At 41.9% G+C, this 21,605-nt stretch overlaps 1 protein-coding gene across 1 annotated transcript in view; it reads left to right on the top strand.

Moving 5' to 3' along the window:
- Positions 1 to 21,605, top strand: part of LOC125885578 (cytoplasmic phosphatidylinositol transfer protein 1-like) — a 104,706-nt gene that overhangs the window by 75,149 nt on the left and 7,952 nt on the right. Inside the window, exons 2-6 of the mRNA XM_049571226.1 lie at positions 3,509 to 3,657; positions 8,334 to 8,422; positions 9,862 to 9,869; positions 12,174 to 12,245; positions 21,155 to 21,250. Of these exons, the coding sequence (XP_049427183.1) occupies positions 3,509 to 3,657; positions 8,334 to 8,422; positions 9,862 to 9,869; positions 12,174 to 12,245; positions 21,155 to 21,250 (414 nt within the window). The remainder of the gene's footprint in view (positions 1 to 3,508; positions 3,658 to 8,333; positions 8,423 to 9,861; positions 9,870 to 12,173; positions 12,246 to 21,154; positions 21,251 to 21,605) is intronic.

Here is a 21,605-nt window from a genome sequence, read left to right as displayed (position 1 = left end):
CAATTAGTTAATTTGTCAAATGTATAGTGTTTAACATACTGTACATATTGCATTGCCTGAAAATCACAATTGACCCTCATGAATCTACTCTGAGATAGACAGACTAATAATCTCAGATAATGATGTTTTATATGGACCAAATATGTTGTTTTTGCAGCATTGCTTTGTTAACGTAGCTGGGCATTGTGTCCTTTTTTTGTTATTCGGCTAAATTCAAATGGAAATAAGCATAGACTGTATAGAATAATGGATGTAGCCACCTAGACATCCCCCATTGGTTTGGGGACTGTCATTTGGGCCGTCTCCATCTTAGATTTTTGGAGCCAAAAATGAATGTATTTGGACGAGAGGGTGGAGATAACCATAATGCTAGAGTTTACTCATGCATGAAAAACTTGCCATGGTTTTGAACAGTGGTTACTGTTTTTAAGAACCAGCCACAACTCAGCCCTGAGCAAGAATGATGAGTCTCTATTCACCAATCAATGGACTGCAGTGTTTCTAGCTCCACCTTTTAGCATCGGATCAGTGTGCTTGGTACCCCAACAGAGAGGTGACCATAAATGGGGACATTAAGGAATGGTTTTATTGGTACCATCCACAAATTCTATACGGTGGAAAAAGAAAAATAACTGCTCTGAAGTGTACCAAACTGAACTGAACCGAACCGACTGATTTGTGGAAACCAGGCTTTATACTCTGTAAGTCTTGGGTTACATCATAGTTACGTTACCTTGCCAATGTTGTTGTTGTAATAGCAACTTGTCACTGGACTGCACCCACCTGTCACTCAAAGCTGCGCCCTTAAAATCTCAAATTGGTGAGTTGTATAAAAATTCACCCCCTTACAGTTGTCATGAAGGTGGATATTTGCTATAGAGACCAAAACAGTTTCATGTACCAGATTGTAAACATGTTTATTTCTGTTGTAAAGTCAGCCATGGGGATTGACTGGCTTCTGGAGCCAGCCTCAAGTGGCCATTTAGAGAACTGCAGTTTTTAGCACCTCCACACTGGCTTCATTTTCAGCCCCTGAGGTTGCCTCGTGGAAATAAGCAACCAACCTTTAGTTTCTTCATTTTGGATATTCATTGTACTGAATTTCATGAAGCATCAAACATTGGCACGCAAGTCGTAAAATCTGCAAGCCACAGATGCCCTCACCATGCAAGTGCTCAGTTTTACACCTTTCCACCAGGCCTGGTGTAATGACTTGCACAGCTTTACATGATTGTTTCATTTATTTTAGCACACCTCTGTAAAATCTACATATCCATCAGAGGTTTGCACCAGCAGCCAGGTGCTGACACCATTTTGAGCCCCTTCCCCACGTGGGAGCTATTTTGGGTGAGCACCTTACATTTTCCCCCTGATAGTATTCCACAGCTCAGCCAACAGCTGTGACAGGTAAAGCTCAGGGAAAGAGAAAATGTGGAATCCAGGGGAATAGGGTTGATTTAGCGCTCCTTCATAACCAGTGCCCTATACTTTCACTACTGAGGTTTCTTTTTCAACTGAGGCAAATGTGTGGAGCAGGGGAGCACAGAGGGAGGAGAAAGCATATGGTGCAGGAGTGTAGCTGCACTTGTTCACAGCCTGTAACAGATAAATGGATTATGAGCATTACTGGCCATCATCAAACCATCTTTTTCTCTTCTCATTTTTTCTCATGTTTTTACTGTCTTACTAACAATCTGTTGTCGAATATCCCTTTGTATCTCTTATTATTCTGTCTTTGATTTAATTTCAGCCCCTCCCTCTCATTAAAACTCCTCAACTTTCCTTCCTTTGATGCTCCTCAGTCTCTCACTCAGCTCCTTTTCTCCCTCTTTGAAATCCATTCATTTCCATATCTCTCCTGCTCCTTCCCGGGTCTTTTGTCACCAACAGAAGCTTTGGATTTAGAAAGTGAAGATTAAAGATCAAAAGCAAACAGAAGTGCTGCCTTCAAATCAGTCAATCCACAGTTTATTGGTTGAATGAAGTGAACATCCTGCGGGGCATCAAAAACTAAATGCTGTAATTGCATGGCAGGAGTTTTTAATTAGCTGAGCACGGTCTAATGTGTACAAATGCCACAGAGTCACAGTCATTAAAACAGAAGTAGCTTAGCCTGAAACCAACTGTACGTCTGGCTTTTCACTGAAGAGGTATTATTGCTGCAGAAGCTGACATGACTTTGCTTTGTTATGCTGACCTTTTTCTCAACTAAGTCTTCGAAATAAGGCAATAAATAAACAATGGGTTTTGATTCAGGGCCAAGTGGACAGAAAGTTTATGGTCAGAGCCATCCAAACATCTGCTGTTCACTTTCAGTTTCTCACTTTCTGTCACCCTCAGAGCAGAATTAAAGAACAGTCGAAGTAGTTTGTTATTTCAGGTTAATATATATATTTTTGATTAAAAACTGCTCCATACATATTCTCCAGTAGTGAAAGGAAAGTATCGTTATTGTTGTGCGTAATTATTAGTTAGAAACAAACTCACATTCTGCATTTACAATCAGAAATCAGGACTCAAAACCATGCTCAAAAAGAAACGATTACAATTTCACATTTCGTGTCAGTGCATCACATTACCTGCAGATTTAATTTCCATGGTTTCTGATTGCGAGTCCTTTATCATTATCAGTGTTGGTATTGTTCTTCCTGTCTCAGCCTCCTGTTCCTGTCATCATTCTGCTTGATGACAAATTAGCAAGTGATGGTCTAATGAGAAATGAGAGGACACAGGTGGGATAATGAGACAATGGCTTTGTTGCACTGCATTGACCATGTGAATGATTCCTATATTAGTTTTTTTGCGCTCTTGACATATGTGCATTTATTTAATGAAGACTGCAATCATTCAAGAAAAAATTAAGGTTAAAAGTTCATTCTCGAAACAGCAGTTAAGAAAACACTCTGACCATGAGGTCCACCTGGACAAGAATGCCTTTACAGGCGCAGTCAGCGATTCTAATTGAATACACTCTTTGTCTAATTCAGTGAATATCTCCTCTCGGTCTGCTAGCTGCACTTCGGTGTGTGCACTGGAAAACAATCTGGTGTTCATACACAGCCCTGGCTCTGTCAGTTGGAAACAAACAAAGTGTGCTCGGACTGAGCCACACAACGCTATTCCAGCCAATCAGCAACAGGGGGCATTCAGGCTTGTGCACAGGACAGAGGAATGGCCAGGGATGTATGAAGAGAGGCAGTGTGAACAAGAGGGATGCTTCTGAAGGAGCACTGATTGGAGGGCGTATTTGTTTAAGTGCTGCGTTCAAATCTTCTACCAGAATGAACTACATTAACATAACAAGAACATGTGTTACAATCAAAAGCTCCAGAACAGCTACTAAACAGACCTTATGGTGACTTATCTATGAGCATTTTAGCTGCCAACCTATCTGAAGCCTTACACACAACGTGCTCATGTTTCTAGGTTTCACTGTAAGTTTCCCAAAATGGTTGTTGTCAGACAGTAGCATGTGAATTTATCCTGTCTGTTTGTTTTTGTCTTCCAGTACCGGATTGGGCAGCTGTACATGATCAGTAAACACAGCCATGAGCAGAGTGACAGAGGGGAAGGAGTGGAGGTCGTCCAGAACGAACCATTTGAAGACCCGGCACACGGCCAAGGACAGTTCACAGAGAAACGAGTCTACCTCAACAGGTCAGTGGAACGTGTCTTTTCTGGTTGATCGTTGAACTTAATTTATGTGTGTGGCGTGTTGATAGTTTACATCCCCTCCCCCAACCCCCCTCCATTCTCCCACATTTTCACTACGGGGGATAGTAAGTGCTTCCACTGATACTCTTTGGTAACTGGGGATGGTTACCGATAACTACTAGGAGGAAAGCAAAAATGCTGGTCCCGCAGTGGTTGACGCACTTCCTTTGAGGGTTATTGGTAACCAAGCTAAACACCGGTGTTTACATCGTGCATTTTATAAGGCTGAAAAGGTTTGCAAACACACAAATACACACAAGCTGGTCACTGCAAGTTGTTACTGGCAGGTTTTCTTTAGTTACTTGTCCATCACAGTTATCTATCACCCATTACTGATGCATCTCACAGCCTCGGTGTGGACTGATAGGTGTGTTTGCGCATGCAGATGTACGTTAACCCTTCCACACACACGTTAGAGCCACAGGAAGCAAAGAGAGATGACAGAGTATTGGGTGGACAATGTGTGAAGAAAAGAAAATGACAGAGAAAGAGAGAAAAAAATAAGGGGCAGAGAGGGAGAATAGAGAGGTGGGGACAGAGATGCTGTAGGCCATTTGTTTAAGCACAAATACCCGTGTCAGCGTTCGCTATGCCAGGGAACTAATTATGCTGAGTCAGCACAGCTCTGCTCTTCAGTGGAGAGGAGAGGGAAGGAGAGGGGAGGAAGGAGACAGAGAGAAGTTGGGCCTCCATTCAGGTATTTCCCTGCCATCTGTAATGTATTTAATAAGAGAATTAGGAATAAAAAAGGACACTTATTAACAAGATCCACGATTTCCCTGTATTCACAGTGGCTCAGGGCTTTGTTTGGACAGTAAAGAAATCCTGGTTTGAATTGCAAAGGACTGGAAGTTGTTTAAAGGGCTGTTCCATGACAACTTCTGAGACATGCTGAAGCCATAGCACCTTCTACGTTTCTCTAGTCTCGTTTTAAGTTCCTCAGGTCAGTTTATTTATTTCACAATACAGTTGGGTTTTTGGAATTGTTTCTTTAATGAGATTTTGACCCATGAATAGAATTTTAATAGAGATATTATAAAGAAAGAATCCATTTACATCCGCAGCTCAGATGGAAATAGACAAAACACTGACCTTTCCAGAGGAGCTGACATTTTGTTAAGGTAAAATGTTAAATTCTCAGGGTGAGCACGCGATGGGAATCACATGGAAAGCAGTGCCTCTCTCTCTCACACACACTCATTCAAAGTAACGCTTCAGTCCTGGCATTAAAGGGCAAAGGTGATTTGTTAAAGAGAAGTTTTTTTTGTCATTCTGTCAGGGGAGCAAACTTAACACGTTGATGCTGATGAACACAGAACAGCACAGTCTCATATAACCTGTGTAAATCTGTGTGTGTTATGAATGAAACAACTCACTCGATGAAAACGGAAGGAAAAACGGAGGCACAAAAGAACAGAGAAAAGGCAACATCTGCAGTGTACGATGAAAAAATAACCAAACTATGTGACGAATTTCAGTGAATTAAACCAGTATCCGTGACATTACATCAACTTATGCAGAATCATGTTATTTGTTATGTTAAGTTAATGTGATTTGACTATAACCAACCATTGTTCTGCCCCATTCGACTGGCCATTCATCCAGCTCTGCAGAAGCTAAACATTTAGCTCTGGTGCACCAGCAGGGAAGTCAATCTGGACTCGTTCTGTCATGCTTCAACCACCCCATTAGCCCTCACAATCTGCCTCACACTGTACTTCAGTATTTGGCCTCATCCCAATCCGACCTGAACATCGATTCCGCGCTTGTTCCATCAATAAGCTTCATTAAGAGCAGAGAGGGGATGGTTGATTCTGTGATTGAATAAAGTCTTTCCTTGGATGTCTTCAACTAAACCGGGGTGTTTTTTATGTATTTATTTATTCTAAATACAAACGCCGGCTTTGGCACGAAAACTCCGAGCAGCCACCCACCACGCTTGCACGCTTGGCAACATGGGCCCCCGTCGCAGCAGCTATTGGCAAAGATCTTTAAAAGAACAAGGAGGGAATGGGAGAAATCAACAGATGGAGGTGTAGGAGGAGTGTCAGTCTCTTTTGTTGGGAGGGAGAGAAGGAGAGAGAAGGAGAGAGAGAGTGAGTGAGCCTGCCAACATTCACACAATGTCATCGGAGATGGCTGTTTTTATTCACAGCCGTCACGATGCAGTGGGCGCCATTTTTGTCCTCCTTGAGAAATTGTTTTCCACGTCAATCAAAGGGAGCGGAGATGAAGGCAGGCAACACGAAAGCCTGTGCACTAATGCGTTTGACTCGTCTCATGCACGAGTTCTCGAAGCAGCCCTCAATTACGGTCCTACCAGAGCTCAGAGTTCAAGATCGGAGAATGTCAAGCATCACACACAAAGTCCCCATACATATTGGCAGTATACTGTAGCTCAGTGAACACAATGGTAGATGATACTGAGAGGTTTAGGGTGCCAAAAGGGGCTGTGAGGGAGCTCAGAGAACTCTCAAGATTATGGCTGCAACTGAAGAAATAGTTTGACATTTTGGGAAATACGCTCATTTGCTATTTTTGCAGAGTGTGAGGAAACTGTCATTTCTGCATGGTAAATTTGAAGCTACAGCATGCAGCCAGTGAGTGTGGCATAAATACTAAAAACTAGCTAGCATGGCTCTGTCCAAAGATAATACAAATTGCCTACGAGCATATCCAAAGCCAACCCACCCTCACAAAAAAGAAATGGCCATATAGGTTGTCCGTGGACGCGGTTCATATGACCCATATTTACATTTATTGTGATGCGGCGACCTCTAGCGGTCATAGCAATTTTATAGGATCAAAGGAGGAAGCCAGGTGATGTAGCATAAACAGCGACAAAGTCCACATACAGCGAGAGGATGGGATGGTGGCTTGGTCAAACTTATGACTGTCTATAAAGGACGATGTGTCTCCACGTCCTCTCACTGACCAACAATTCTGCCAAAATATCCTGGATATGGGCGCTGACATCTTACACCGGTGGTGTCATTTGGAGCCAGAGTCTGTGCAGTATTAATCTCAACTGTATTTAATTCCCACTGTGCGACCAATCACGAGCAGCACCATTGACTGCACGCACATGATGTCAAACCCTATTTTTATACAAATAACTAGTTGCAACCAAATTTTGAGAGAAAATTATTTGACATATACTTCGATCTTTTACTTTGGCTCATGTCCAACTGGCTAACATGGAGGGCTTGGGTTTATTGCCTATACCTCAGCCAGCCACCAGGGGGCGATGACAATGTTTTGGCTTTACTTTTTGGGCACTGTCATGTTGTCCCTCTTTATATACTGTCTATGGGTCAAACAGACATAGGACTTTCACCCAGGAGACAACTGTTCTTGTCTCGTTTAAGACCAAAAGTCAGCTTTGACTTTTTTTTAAGTACATACTGTAATTGACTGACAACATGTACTTAGTGTGCTTACGTCACTTAAATTAGGTTACAAATACTTATTTTAACTCAAACCATTATCTTGTTTCGAAACCTAACCTCTTAGTTTTGGTACGTAACTATGACTGTTAAAACGAACATTAGTACGTTTGCCTGTCACTGGTACTCTCCAATAAGCATATGTTGTTTCAAGGGTCACTGGCAAACGAACTACTCTGTTGCTTCGGTATGAGAATATGTTGCTAAAGCTCAGTCATAAACACAGTGGCCCTCATTTATGAAACAAACATACGGCAGAAAACTGGTTGTATGGTGATTTACACACAAAGCTCAGCATTTATCAGTGTGCATGTGAGCGGAGGCTACAATTAAATCTTACATCGGGTCACAGTGTTTTCTTTCCTTGTTGCATTTTTCCGACTTTCTTTGATGCCACTTTTCAGGCTCTCAGATAAAACCATTCGGTTAAATTGGACCTGGAAAGTCAGCGTTTCCATTTCTAGCTCAGAGAAATTTCTCTTCTTAGCCGTATTACGCCTCTCCATGTCGCATACTCTAGGGTTCAAGCCTTGAAACCAAGAATATATTGGGACAGGATATGTAAATGACGATTGTTTTCAGCTGCCACATTTATCAATGCCCGATCATTCCTACATCATTCCTACGCTGTGATCTGTGAGATAATAATGTTTCATGAATTACACGGGAACCCTGTTGTTAGCTGATACCTGCGCTCAGATCTGCACTGCTTTGTAGTGTTATATTGATTAATGAGGGCCATTGTGTCATGTTTGGATAGGCACAGCTTGGAGTCTTACCCCGTGTAAACACCAGAAAGTTACTGTGCCCAGCTAAGAAATAGTCCAACACATAACACCGACCTTGCATTTGTTTTTGATCTTTAGTTGAAGTAGGTTCAAAAACCCTTAAAAGTCTGTATGTTCCATGGAGATAACACGGTGTGCAGAGAAATATGAGTTTGTGCTCCCATGGTATCTCCTCTGATTTAAAGCTTTTGGAGGCGTTCTTTTCACGCCATCCCTCAGTTTCAATGTCTTTACGCTGTGCGCAGATTTCCCTTTCACTAGTGGAACAAGTTTTTCATGATTGCTGCGATAACGGAAGCAATTTCACCCCCATCCCTGCTTCGCTGCAACATACTCACAGTCTCTCTCCTCCTCTGCCTCTGTCCGTTTTAATGTCTCTCTGCAGTAAATTACCCAGCTGGGCTCGAGCAGTGGTTCCTAAGATCTTCTACGTGACAGAGAAAGCATGGAACTACTATCCTTACACCATTACAGGTGAGCATACAGAGTCAGTGTGTTTGTTGGACTGTCAGATAATCAGTCTGTTGTAGCTTATTTTCATGGCCAATACTGCACATAACAAAGCTCACATCATATTAAGTCTATATGTGCTGTAACAATGACAGAGCCTTATTGTCTTTCTTGGCTTGTGTAGGAATAAAGCCTACCACAGCTTGGGCTCAAATTGTTTAGTACAACAGTCTCATGAAGTACAGCATTTTTGTTTAAAGGTCAGCTTCCTAAACTATTTTTTTAATAGGCTGGAAGTTCTCTTTTTCAGTCAAAACAGTTTACTCAGCACTCACCTCTTGGTACAAACACTTCACTGGATGTCTTTTGGGAGTTGGAGTAGCATGTGAAAAGAAAGTATGAGCTGTCAAGACGCATAGAGAAGAAACATTTCTAGCACATGGTTGAATAATGCTAATCTCTGTTGCATTTTTAACACATTTTTTAAAAGGAAGGGAAAGAGCTTTTCTACCAGAGTCTCCATGCAACTTCAGACATGTGCTATATAATTCAGGATGCCCACTTTTCAGCTACTCTGTATGACATATCTAAAGGACACATGAGGATTTTAATCACATGGATCCTGAGCCAGACACAGCAACATTGGAAAAGAGCGGGTTTTTGTAGCATTCTAAGCAAAATGTAAATTACATGTGACCTCTGGAAATAGAAGAAGAAGGAGGATTTTACAACATGGATCAATATAACCTTAAACTCTAAAAGGTGATGGTATTGACATGGGTCAGCAGCTCCAGACAAAATAAATTAAAATAAATAAATATATAAGCACACACTGTAGATTCATGTTGTAGATAGTTGCTGACATGCTGCTCACACCGACAGTCTCACCATTGCAGCTTTCTGTTTGTAATTCACAGTTTGCCAGGAAGACATGGTGTGAGAAAGCATGAACATGTTACTGACATAAACGTGAAAGCCGACATGTATTTACAAGTTTACAGTTTTGCAGTGAAGCAAATGCTTTTTAGTCACACTGACTTACAATCAGTGCACCAGTGGAACAAGCTTTGCTTCGTAAATCACCGACTTTACAAGCAGCCAGTAGTCAGGAATGCAACTATCAGAGTCGCGGCGCCCAGGACATATTTCTGTGATGCTTTAATGATGCTGATCTGAGGCAGGAGCATTGCAGAATGAGGAGTGTGGATAAAAGGGGATTTCTTTCTGATGAGAGCAAATTAGAGAAAGCAGAGGCAAAAGGAGGGGATGATGTGAGGTATCAGATATGTGACAGCCTCTATGCAGTTCCTGTATGTCTCACACATTTTTTGGTTTATCGTGGCCTTCTAATGTCCTTTAATGCTGTGGAAAATTTGAAGCAGCTATACAACTAACTGTGTTTCTCCTGTGTTCTGCCCCTGCTCTGACCTGATGTCTGTGTCACACCATGCCACATTCTGCAGAATATACAGTAAGTATCCTCTATGTAACACTGCATGTGTTATGATTGCATTATGCTCCGTCAGTGGCCACATTGGGTGCAAAACACCAAAGGAAACCAAGACTGCTGATCATCACGAGTCTCCAAAATGTAGAGAAACAAGAATCTTGTCTCCTCACTTCTGAATGAATATACATAAAACACAGCCTGTGTCCACAATAACTTCCTCGTTCTTTGTTTCCTCAATATAGAAATATAAACCCTCAATATTTTACTCTAAATGGAGACTGAAGATACCTGTGAATCATCAGGGTAGCACTTTGAACTTAAAGCTATGGAAACTATTTTTTCTGTTTCATTGTGGAAAAAGAATTGAGGAGACTATATTCATACTGTCCAGAAATCAGAAAGTAAACCTGGTGCGAAATGTAAAATTCTTTTACGAGAGTTGAATTGTGTGGACAGCACAGGAGATACCTGCACACCAATACAACTGGGCTGGACATCCACAAAAAAGGTTCTCAGGCTGAGATCAATGCAAAAAGAAAAAAGAAAAAAAAAGTCGATTTATTCAGAACACTGAACTTTGAGCACTTTGAGCACCCTTCTTTTCGTGCACGGATGTTCTAAATAAATCAACATATTTTTCATTGATCTCAGCCTGTGAACCTTTTTTGTGGCTGTCCAGCCCAGTTGTATTGGTGTGCAGGTATCTCCTCTGCTGTGTTTGCAGTGTTGAATTGTACGAACAGATTTAGTTTTGAACGTTAGCATTCATTTGCAGTCATTTTCTGGTGACATCCTGAATGTATGTCACGTTCACACTCCTTTTAGCTCTGCTTTGGTCTCCTAACAATATATATATATATATAAAAACACTGATTAGTGGAGCTTTAAAGGAGCAGTGTGAAGGATTTAGTGGCATCTAGTGGTGAGGTTGCAGATTGCAAACAACCGATTACCACACCGCTCAACCCTCTTTTTCTCCTTTACTTCAATGTGAAAGAACAAAAAGGCCCTCTCTAGAACCAGTGTTTGGTTTGTCCAGCAGGCTTTGTGAAAGAGAACCTGCTTACTACGTAAATCCCACATACTGTTCCTTCAAGAACCAAAATTGTCACCAAAGACTGGATTATACTGTTGCAGAGTGACTATATTACCAAGTATGAGATTCACAGCAAAATTTCTGAGCACAGAAATCTTGATAGTACAGCACAGTATATGGTATGTGTTTCTCTTTATGTATTTTAACATTGGGCATTAGAAATCATAGTAGCTTGTTTTAAGTCTGAAGGATCCAACAGCTTGTTAAATGTCAAATGATACAAAAAAAGCAAGCATTATATGCTAAAGCGTTTGAAGGTCCAGTCACTCTTTTTAGAAGTTGTAATGTCTGTTTACAGAAGTGAACTTAGTCTCTGTAGTCCTGGTATGTTCCTATTACAGAATGATGTTTGGCCGTTAAAATCTGCATCTCCCTTATCCACACTGATCAAAAGAGCTCAGTTTACTACTCCAACACACACAAACACACCAGTGGGTGTGTCTTTGCTAACAAGCAGAACCATCTATGTACCCTGTGATTAACCCTTGAAAACGCATGAAGTGTTGGCAGAGTAAGCTGACACATTTTAAGACACACATGCACATGATTAGCTGTAGCCATAGGGCTTCTGTTGTGCAGAGTGAGAAATGTCGACAGCATGAGTCACGCCACGTTGCGGGGACAAGAGGGGAAAGACAACAATGTTTTGGCGACAGAATGCTGGATATTGTCTTGTATATGTGTGGGGGCGTTTTGTGTTCATGTATGAGTCAGTTTAAATACACCCATGCCAAGATTAGTTTATAGGCAAAAGACTCACAGTCTTAAAAACTGTCTTTGCTTTTGTCAATTTTGACAAGGAGACATTGACATTGTGTACTATTACACAGCCTGGATTTGTGTTCTGCACTATACAATGACAAAAGGACGTAGAAACAGAGAGACAGAAAGCAGCTTTGACAGTCAGTGCATCAAAAGTACTTAAACAGTCTAGTTTACACGCTACCACTGGAAGAAGTCTCAGCAAAGCATATGACTGCTCTCAGTGGCCTCTTCTTTACAGATGTAGGCCATAAACTAGAGTAAAGACATTAACATCACCAGGAGTAAGGAGTGTTAACTCTCTGCAGTATAAACTGTTCGCTACTTTTATATTTTTAAATGTTATAAAAGGCAGTAAAGCAACACGTACAGCGATGATATGCAGGGCTAATATTCAGCACGGTTGCATTTTTTTTAAAAACATTTTTCACAAGTGGTTTCTCATCTTTATCCTTTTTTATCCACAGTGCTCATTCCTGCCCAAGTTCTCCATCCACATAGAAACAAAATATGAGGACAACAAAGGATGCAATGACAATGTGAGTATACTGTGTGTGTGTGTGTGTGTGTGTGTGTGTGTATATATATCCTTTATATAGGTGTAATGGAAGGTTTGAGTAGTAGTTTGTGGGAGTTTGGTCTGTTTCTCAATGCTACACCTTGACTAGAACTGTCGTACTCTGTATATACAATTTGCGAGGCTATGTCCCTGCCACTTTTCCGATCACCTTAAAATGTCCCCACTACAAATCTGACAATAATTGAATGTGCATTTAAATCAAATATAATTTCCATGGACTCCATGAAAGGTTAACTTCCTCATGGTAGTATTGAGAAAAAGTGATATGATTACTGGAGTGTGTTTTTGGACAAATCAGAAACAGTTCAGTGTGCTTAGACAGAGGAGAGAGCTTGAGACTAGAGAACAAGACAGTCTTAATGTGATATTCATATACTATACATGAACGTGTGGGGCGTGTAATGATGTGTGAGGCGAAGCAAAAAAGAGACATGGGGCCATGTTGAGCTAAACAAAGAAATTTCTGTTGATTTAAAGCTGCTGTAAATAATATTTTATTCATCGTGCTGTTGCTTTTCCATCTGGTAGAAGAAATATTAAGAGGGTCATGACACAAAGTTGATCAAAGCTAAGTGACGTGCATGTTTGTTTACAGCACCAGTCACATTATGAATTTATGAATCTGTTTAAAACTTAAAATACTGATTTTGTTCCCAACACTTTCCAAATCAAACCTACACAGTCTGTCCAGGAGGACGGATGGATCGATGTGTCTGCAACCCACAAATATGTTACATTTGTACATTTCCTATTTATCACATCAGCCTTTCTTAAAGGACAACTTCGGTATTTTTCAACCTGGGCTCTGTTTCCCCATGTGTATGTGTGCATATGATTCATGGGTACCACTCGTTCTAAAAGTGGTTCAATATTGAGCTGCGAAACGAGCTAAAATGGTAATGGGGGCAAATGCGTCCCGTATAAAAGTGCTTTTTTCGCCACTGACCGGTTCAGATTGCCAGTGCTATCTCTGTAAATATCATATGGTAGTGGCCCTGGGGCAGTGGTGAGTGTGAATGAGTGGAGTAAGCTGTCAGTCAGTGTTGGAGCAGAAAGGCGGAAGGTGTCCCCGCTTGGTAATGTAAATGAGTATGTGTGTTTGAAGTGTGTGTGTTATGCTAGAAGAGTCAGAGGACGGAGTCTTTTACGTGCTATCCCCTGGAGTGTTACCGGAGTTTTTGGAGTGCTCAAATAAACGGGCCCTTTTCCCGAACGCAAGAACAGGATGTCGCGCAACACCCCGTACAGCTTTCATAGGCTGTCTTTGTCGGACGGCGAGATGCTGAAGTTGTGGCTAGTTGTGCTACAAATGGATGCTAACACTCCTGTCCAGACACTGCGCCTTGCAGGCCATCGGGTCTGCAGTGCTCACTTCTCCCAAGATGACTACTGCCAGTCGAAGAAGAGAAGACATCCAATCCCGAAACACCTCTTCCTCAAGAAAACGGCTGCCCCACGAGTAGAGAGAGCTACAGACACAGTGGAGCAAAGCTCGTGACATCACACAGCCCAGAGGTAAGGGAAAGGCTAAGTTAGCATGCTATTTACAGAGATAGCACTGGCGATCTGAACCGGTCAGTGGCGAAGAAACACACACTTCACACACACATGCTCATTTACAATACCGAGCGGGGACACCTTCTGCCTTTCTGCTCCAACACTGACTGACAGCTGACTCCACTCATTCACCCTCACCACTGCCCCAGGGCCGCTACCATATGCCATTTACAGAGATAGCACTGGCGATCTGAACCGGTCAGTGGCGAAAAAAGCACTTTTATACGGGACGCATTTGCCCCCATTACCGTTTTAGCTCGTTTCGCGGCTCAATACTGAACCAATTTTAGAACGAGTGGTACCCATGAATCATACGCCCACATACACATGGGGAAATAGAGCCCAGGTTGAAAAATACTGAAGTTGTCCTTTAAGTGATGTAGTGTATGAGCTAACTTTGTCATTGGGAGGTGGAGGGGATGGTGGAAAGCAGGACACTGATCCCAGTGCTGTGGCTTTGAGTATCAGCTGATACCCGATACGGATCTGATACCATGGTTAACCTAAGAAGTTGTATACCTTTACATGTAGAACAGAAAGGACTAGAGGCATCAGGCATTGATGACTACACAGTTCTGATGAAACAAGATGAAACAGATTATGCAATGATGAACTATTTATTTTTAACAAAAATAAACAATTGTGCAACAGCGGTTCTCTCCTTCGTTCCATGACGTATGACATAGCTCGCGTCGCAATAGATTTAAAGGGAAAGGATTGCCTCAGGTATCGGTTGCATTTTCCGATACCTGATTCATCTATTTTGATGATATCGGGGCCGATATTCGATCCAGATATTGGGTCGGTGCATCCCTACACCAAACATAAGTGTTTTTAGCTACTGTTGTCTGTGTTTTCAACAGTGTTTGTGCCACTGAACATGAATGTATTTTAAGCAACCCCTCGCTGCATTTCCAACAGCTTTTGTGCCACCAAATGTGGGTATTTTAAGCCAAAACATATTTTCCTAACCATAACCAAGTGGTTTTTGTGCCTAAACACAACCTCACGTTAACCACAGCATTGTTAGAAATGTAAAGTTTCTGCATGTGGCATCCTGAATGCCAGGACGCCACAGTTTTCCCATTCTTCCTGCTAATGCCTCATGTTCTGTCAGAGTTCTGGGTTCTTCGCCTTGTTGGTAGTGCATCTCAACAGAGACGTAAGTGACAAGGAGGCACCTTCAAGCAATACAAAGTCAGTGGAGAGTGAACAGAAACCTGTACAACAATTTAGGCCAATTTAAAAAGCAAATTATTTCACAGCAGACATATGGTCGAAAACAAGACCTCTGCGGAGCTTACATAAGTAAAACCATAAGGACAGATTTGGCAACTCACAGGCCCTCCTTTGCAATCCCATTGTATCATAATGCCAGCTATACTATGGACCTTGAGAGTCTGCCAAAAACCGCTCCACTTGTTGGACAGCTAATTTCATTTGGGCTGTTAGCCTCCTCACTTTCTTTCTCTCTATATTTTACTCCACTCTCCAGTTTATGGGAGCATTAGTCATCAAATGAAAGACTGCCACTGCCTGGACAGTGAGCAAGAAGAATGGAGGGGTAGTGTGCAACGGACAAATTGCTTGAAATATATCATGGTGGGTGGCAAGCTGGTTAATGCTTCTGTGGCTTCATATTTTGCTTCAAATTTGGAAGGGGTTTGTTGATTGTATAAGGCAGTGATGGCTCCCAACTTCACTCAAGTGTCTTGTTGATGTGTCTCAGAGTACGTTTATGCATATATTCATACGCTGCAGGGGGAAACAGAAATGGACAGACTGTCAGTGTGCATTAAACATGTAGGGATGTTTTATATTGATGCTTGTTTGGTTTGGCATGGCAAGGCAACATATGAAAGAACAGAAAATACCTACAGCAAATGCACTTAATGAATAAAAGCAGGGATAAATCACACTTCTGTTGCATAAAGCGCGTTTGTGTGTGCAATGGTTTGGACATTTTGAGTGTGCACATGAGCTGAGATATAAGAACAGCTCATGGGCTCATCATCAGACACTCTAGTCAATGATTCAATGATACAGCTGCTCTGTTTTGTCTAACATCTTTAGGGCAAACAAACAAGAAGCTTTGCATGTTTTATGACACTGTATAACCAGTTCATGTGTATGTTAGCTGTATTTGTTAGAATGGATGCTGTGATTATGAATGCAGCTGTGTTTTGCATAACAACAGTCCCTCTGAGCAAGTGTCATGTGGATGTGCATAACGTACATCTGTCCACTCGGGGTGTCTTGACACTGTGTATGAAAGCGAGAACAACTGGAAAAACACAGACTTACTGAGTGTGAAGGATTCAAAGATGGAGGAGTAAAAAAGGAGGGAATGGTGAAGTGAGGGAGGATGTGTGGACAGGAAATGAGTGGGTGTGTGAGTGGACATCATGCAATGTTTCAATGGAGGCTGCAGTAACAGTACATGACATGCAAAATTCCACAGTACTATCCAGTGTTGGATACACACATACTCACACATTAAGCTTTAACATGTGTCCTCAGGCACATGTTGCTCTTGTAATCTCTCCAAGGACTCCTGAACTACACAGCAGGCAGACTGAGAAAACACATGCTTCATTCTTTTTCTTTTCTCTTGCCTTGTTCTACTTTGCCAGCCTTTCTGCGTCATTTACTTTTTCATTGTTCTTTCTTTGGGTTTTTTTGTCGTCGTTTCTTTGGCAAGTCATGCACATTCAAAGTCACACCCAAATTAGAGACAGTTATGAGTTATTGTTAGAAAAGGGGGTCCAAGCTCTTCAGCTGAACAGGTGGCTTTCTAGTGCACCCGCTGAAGTACACCATTCAGGTTAGGACTAGATGTTACAATCCCTGGTGCACATACTTGAGACTATGAGTGGGAGTAATAGTGCCGTCTGAGGGTCCGAGTGGGAGCCAAAGGGTTAGATGGATAGAAAAGGAAAGAGCAAAGGTAGATTGAAACGTAAGAAGGAGCCTAGTGAAGGCAGGGCCAAGGAGAGACGTCTGTGCGGACTAAATGCTCCCTTGCTGGCCGTACACTCTACCTCCCCCTTCTACCTTATTTTGATGAGGGAAGAAAGAAGAAACTAACAGGAGAAAAAACTTACCTAGCTTTAATCAAGGTGGAGTTTAACTGGTCGATTGTTGTTACGCATACTTGCGATTGTGGGTACAATTTAGAGCCTAAAGGGTAGGGAGGGTAACAGCTTTATTGGGGTCATCAGGTGGGCACGCTTCTTCACTGGTGTTTTGATGATAGACCCACAAAACCTCCAGAGGGCTCATCGGCAACACCTGGCGATGAGCCTTTGCTTTTACTCCCTCAAACCCTGCTGTTGTGTCTGGTATTTCAGGGCCCAAGTGGCGTCTTTCCTCTTAAACCATAGCCACCAGCTTGCCTGTTTGGCTGCATCAGAGAGGGCCTTGATGATCTGACGCTGGAATTTGCCTTCGAATTCCCATTTCTTTAAGCAGTCTGAAATCCAATATGACCATCCTTGGCATTGCCTGTTGAGGAAACGTGTTCGTCATTATCCTCAAATGTCTATGTCAAGCATTCTTAACAGAATATACTGAATTCCTCCATTTGGGCAGAATCTGTATCCACAGTGACAATACTATCGACCTCATTTTATTCAGTTAATGATTATCTCTTTTTTTTTATTTAGACAGTGATTGCTATGAGCCTTCAGAGACTCAAGCTGCAGAGCATTTTTAGGACAAATGTCCTGCTGTGTACTGAAATGACCATCTACTGTCTGCCTGCCTGTGCTTTGACTTTGTAGTGTATTCACAGTGGAGAACATGGGGAAATGAAGTGCACCAACAAATGCTGGCATACGTACTAGAATAGTGCATAGTAGGGGTGCAAACACAAGTTTCACCACAAAACCATATTATGTCACTTATTTGAACAACAGTTCAATATTTGCTGATGTTACAAAGTCAGTCATGATGCACTTTTGATGTAATTAAATTTAGGGGCCTGCGATAGATATGAGACAATATCAGTAAATATCCTCATTGTCTTTTTCTTGGCTGCTTACCATTGTCTGCCTGGTCAATCGCTAGGCCACTAGCACTGTTAGAATGTTTAGGAGGGAGGTGCACTTAGACTGAAATGATGACACAGACGTGCCATTAGAATTTCAAAATAAAGGCGTATCTTAAAGATGATGATATGTATTGATGTTTTCACTTTGCATTGATATAATCAGATGATTGAATCAATATATTGATTCAGACTGACGTATCGTAACACCCCTAGTGCACAGTGTAAGCATATAGCATTGAATTGGGTTGCAGTTCAGTGTACATACACTCACACTCACCACTTTATTAGGTACACCTATTCAACTGCTCGTTAACACAAATAGCTAATCAGCCAATCACATGGCAGCAACTCCGTGTATTTAGGCATGTAGACCTGCTGAAATTCACACCGAACAATCAGAACGGGGAAAAAAGGTGATTTAAGTGACAGGCCTGATGGGCTGGTCTGAGTATTTCAGAAACTGCTGATCTGCTAGGATTTTCACACACGCCTTGTTGATGCCAGAGGTCAGAGGAGAATGGCCAGACTGGTTCAAGATGATGGAAAGGCAACAGTAACTCAAATAACCACTGGTTACAACCAAGGTCTGCAGAAGACCATCTCTGAACCACCAACACATTGAACCTTGAAGCAGATGGGCTACAGCAGCAGAAGACCACACTGGGTGCCACTCCTGTCAGCTAGCAACAGGAAACTGAGGCTACAGTTCACATAGACTCACCAAAACTGGACAATAGAAGATTGGAAAATGTTGCCTGGTCTGATGAGTCTGGATTTCTGCTGCAACATTCAGATGGTAGGGTCAGAATTTGGTGTAAACAACATGACAGCATGGATCCATCCTGCCTTGTATCAACGGTTCAGGCTGCTGGTGGTGTAATGGTGTGGGGGATATTTTCTTGGCACACTTTGGGCCCCTTAGTACCAACTGAGCATGGTTTAAACACCACAGCCTACCTGAGTATTGTTGCTGACCGTGTCCATCCCTTTATAACCACAGTGTACCCATCTTCTGATGGCTACTTCCAGCAGGATAACGCGCCATGTCACAAAGCTCAAATCATCTCAAACTGGTTTCTTGAAATTACAAGGAGTTCACCGTACTCCAATGGCCTCCACAGTCACCAGATCTCAATCCAACAGAGCATCTTTGGGATTCGGGGGAATAGGAGAAATGCATCATGGATGTGCAGCTGACAAATCTGCATTAACTGCATGATGTCAATATGGACCAAAATGGGGCAAAAGACGGTCCAACCCAGTACCGGCAAGGCACCAAATAAAGTGGCTGCTGTGTCTATACAGGTCCAAACAAGGTTGCATGTAACTGATTGGTACTGGGGAAGACTTTTTCTCTTTATTTGCTCTCTCTCTCTCTCTCTGCCATCCAGTCTCTTGGTTTCTCTCCCCTCCCCCTCTGTTTTGGCACAACATGGCCTCATATTAGCTTACCTAAAAAATATGGGAAAAGATTGTACATTTGTTTTCATAATGGGCCCATAACTTGTAACAATTTAAGTTTGTTTTGACTGATACATAATGAAAGATTTACTGAAGATTTTCCCAGCTGCAGTGAATTATAATCTTTGGTTTTTGACCATCTGGTGATTTAAGTTCAGTTTTACTTTGTTCGAAAATGCTTCAATAAACCAAAGGTTCTTTCAATTAATTAGTACATTCCTGCATTCATATTCTTATATACCCTTTCCTTCTCATCTCTCATTACACAAACCCATGTTTCCTCTCTCATTTTGTAACCTTTTCCTCCTTGTCATTCCCTCCCTCCTCCTTCCTTCTCCTTGCCTGTATCTCTGCATACATTCCCTCTGTTCCTCTACACCCTCTCCCTCCCTGTGACTCTATCACTCTCCTCTTATTACAACTATCTTGCTCCTGCCTTCCGCCCTCCACCACCACTGCATCACTTTTTTCATTGTTTACCTCCTGTGTTTTTTTCCTCTCCTCTCCTCTACCTCTGCCTCTCCCCCTCTCTCCCTTCATCCCGGTCTACGTTCCTGTCGCTTGGCTGCACTCACGCATGCTGACATATCACCCTTATTGTGCCAGCAGTGCTCATCCACGCTGGAAATGACAGAATGCACCCTTGGAGAGGAGGAGGAGGAGGAAGAGGAGGAAAGAAAGAGAAAGAGAGGGAAACAGAGTGAGAAGGAGGGGAGGGGGAAACAGGGAGGGAGGATGAGAGGTGTGTGTCTGCAGAGAGAGAAAGTTTGCATTCAGTTGAAGGGCAAAGCTCAAAAGATGGGAGGACATGTACTGACTGATAATGTGCTAAATAGAAAAATGGAAGCTGCATTAGCTCCGATGAATATGTAAAATACTCAAGAAATGTACACATTTTTAATACAAAAATGCACTATAATTATGATACTGTGATAATTATGATAATACCTTTAACATAATGGAGCATATTATGCATACCAGTCCAAGATATAAAACGACTGAATTACATCCTCAGACTCCTATTGCCATCCTCAATTCACAATTTCAAACTTTTTTAGGGGCAAATTCTTGAACAGAAGATAACTAACTAACCTCACTTTAAACACACACACACACACACACACACACACACACACACACACACTCTCACACTTTCCCTTGCTGCTATATGGCAGGCACTGTAGTGAGAGCTCTGTTCAAGAATGCTCATGTGAGATAGTGTGCTTCAGTGTGTGTGTATTAGTATATAAATAGACCTCATGTCCAGAAAAAAATTATGAATTAATAAATATATATATATACATACATTCATGTATAAATATATGCAGTCATTCTTGACTTACTGTAGGAAGAGGGTCTATATAATCAGCATGAGATCTAGTGAAGGATAATAATAACAGTCGTAAAAACTAAGAAGGAAGTGAGTAGGCTGCACACTTCTCATTTCAACATATGAAACAGTAATTGCTTTCAGCACTGTATCATTTGGCACGGTAACAAACAGGAGACATGGGCACAGAGCACCACCTAATGGTTGTGTACACAAGTACAACGTGCTTCCAGCACCTGGCTAAGCGACAAGGGGATAAAGAGTGATAAGACGCACAGTCGAGCAGTATTAATTGTATGAATAATGCCCATCTTTTGAGTGTAGCAGAAAGGCAGACTCGCCAGCCATGTGTGATGATGTAACCTGGAAAAGACACATTTTCTAAAGGTGTATGTTTTTATTTGTGAGGAAGCCACTCTGATTGGCAGGTTGCAGCGAGCGTTGGCAAACCGATCTGTTCTGCTTTCAGATCTTTGACACCGAACTGAAGGAGCAGGAGAGGGAGGTGTGTTTTATTGACATCGCCTACGATGAGATCCCGGAGCGCTACTATAAAGAGTCTGAGGTGAGCTTGTGGAGGTGTGAGTGTGTTAATGCTCACATCTAATCAGAGTTAACACTGCTGGAGAGCTGTGAGTGTAGTGCTGAATCTAAATGCTGTAGTAAAACAATGTGATATAGATGAAACGGCATGTCAGTTTCAGCTATTTGGTGATTTTACTCAGTTTGCTCTGTGTCTAAATTGTCCAGTCATTTTTAGTGAGAAAGTTCTTTTTCTGTGAGGATCTCCACGAGGACTAGGATAGTATAGGATAGTATACTTAATATAATTATTATTATTATTAGCTAATTTGTATATTGAGGCTCAAATACTCACCCTAATTCAACCTTTAAGGAGCTGAGACCTCAATCACACTTGT

This window comes from Epinephelus fuscoguttatus, linkage group LG3, assembly GCF_011397635.1.
Source record: "Epinephelus fuscoguttatus linkage group LG3, E.fuscoguttatus.final_Chr_v1".
In the NCBI taxonomy this organism is placed as follows: Eukaryota; Metazoa; Chordata; class Actinopteri; order Perciformes; family Serranidae; genus Epinephelus; species Epinephelus fuscoguttatus.
The sequence above is the reverse complement of the archived record's forward strand: the minus strand, read 5'-3'. Positions and strand labels throughout refer to the sequence as shown.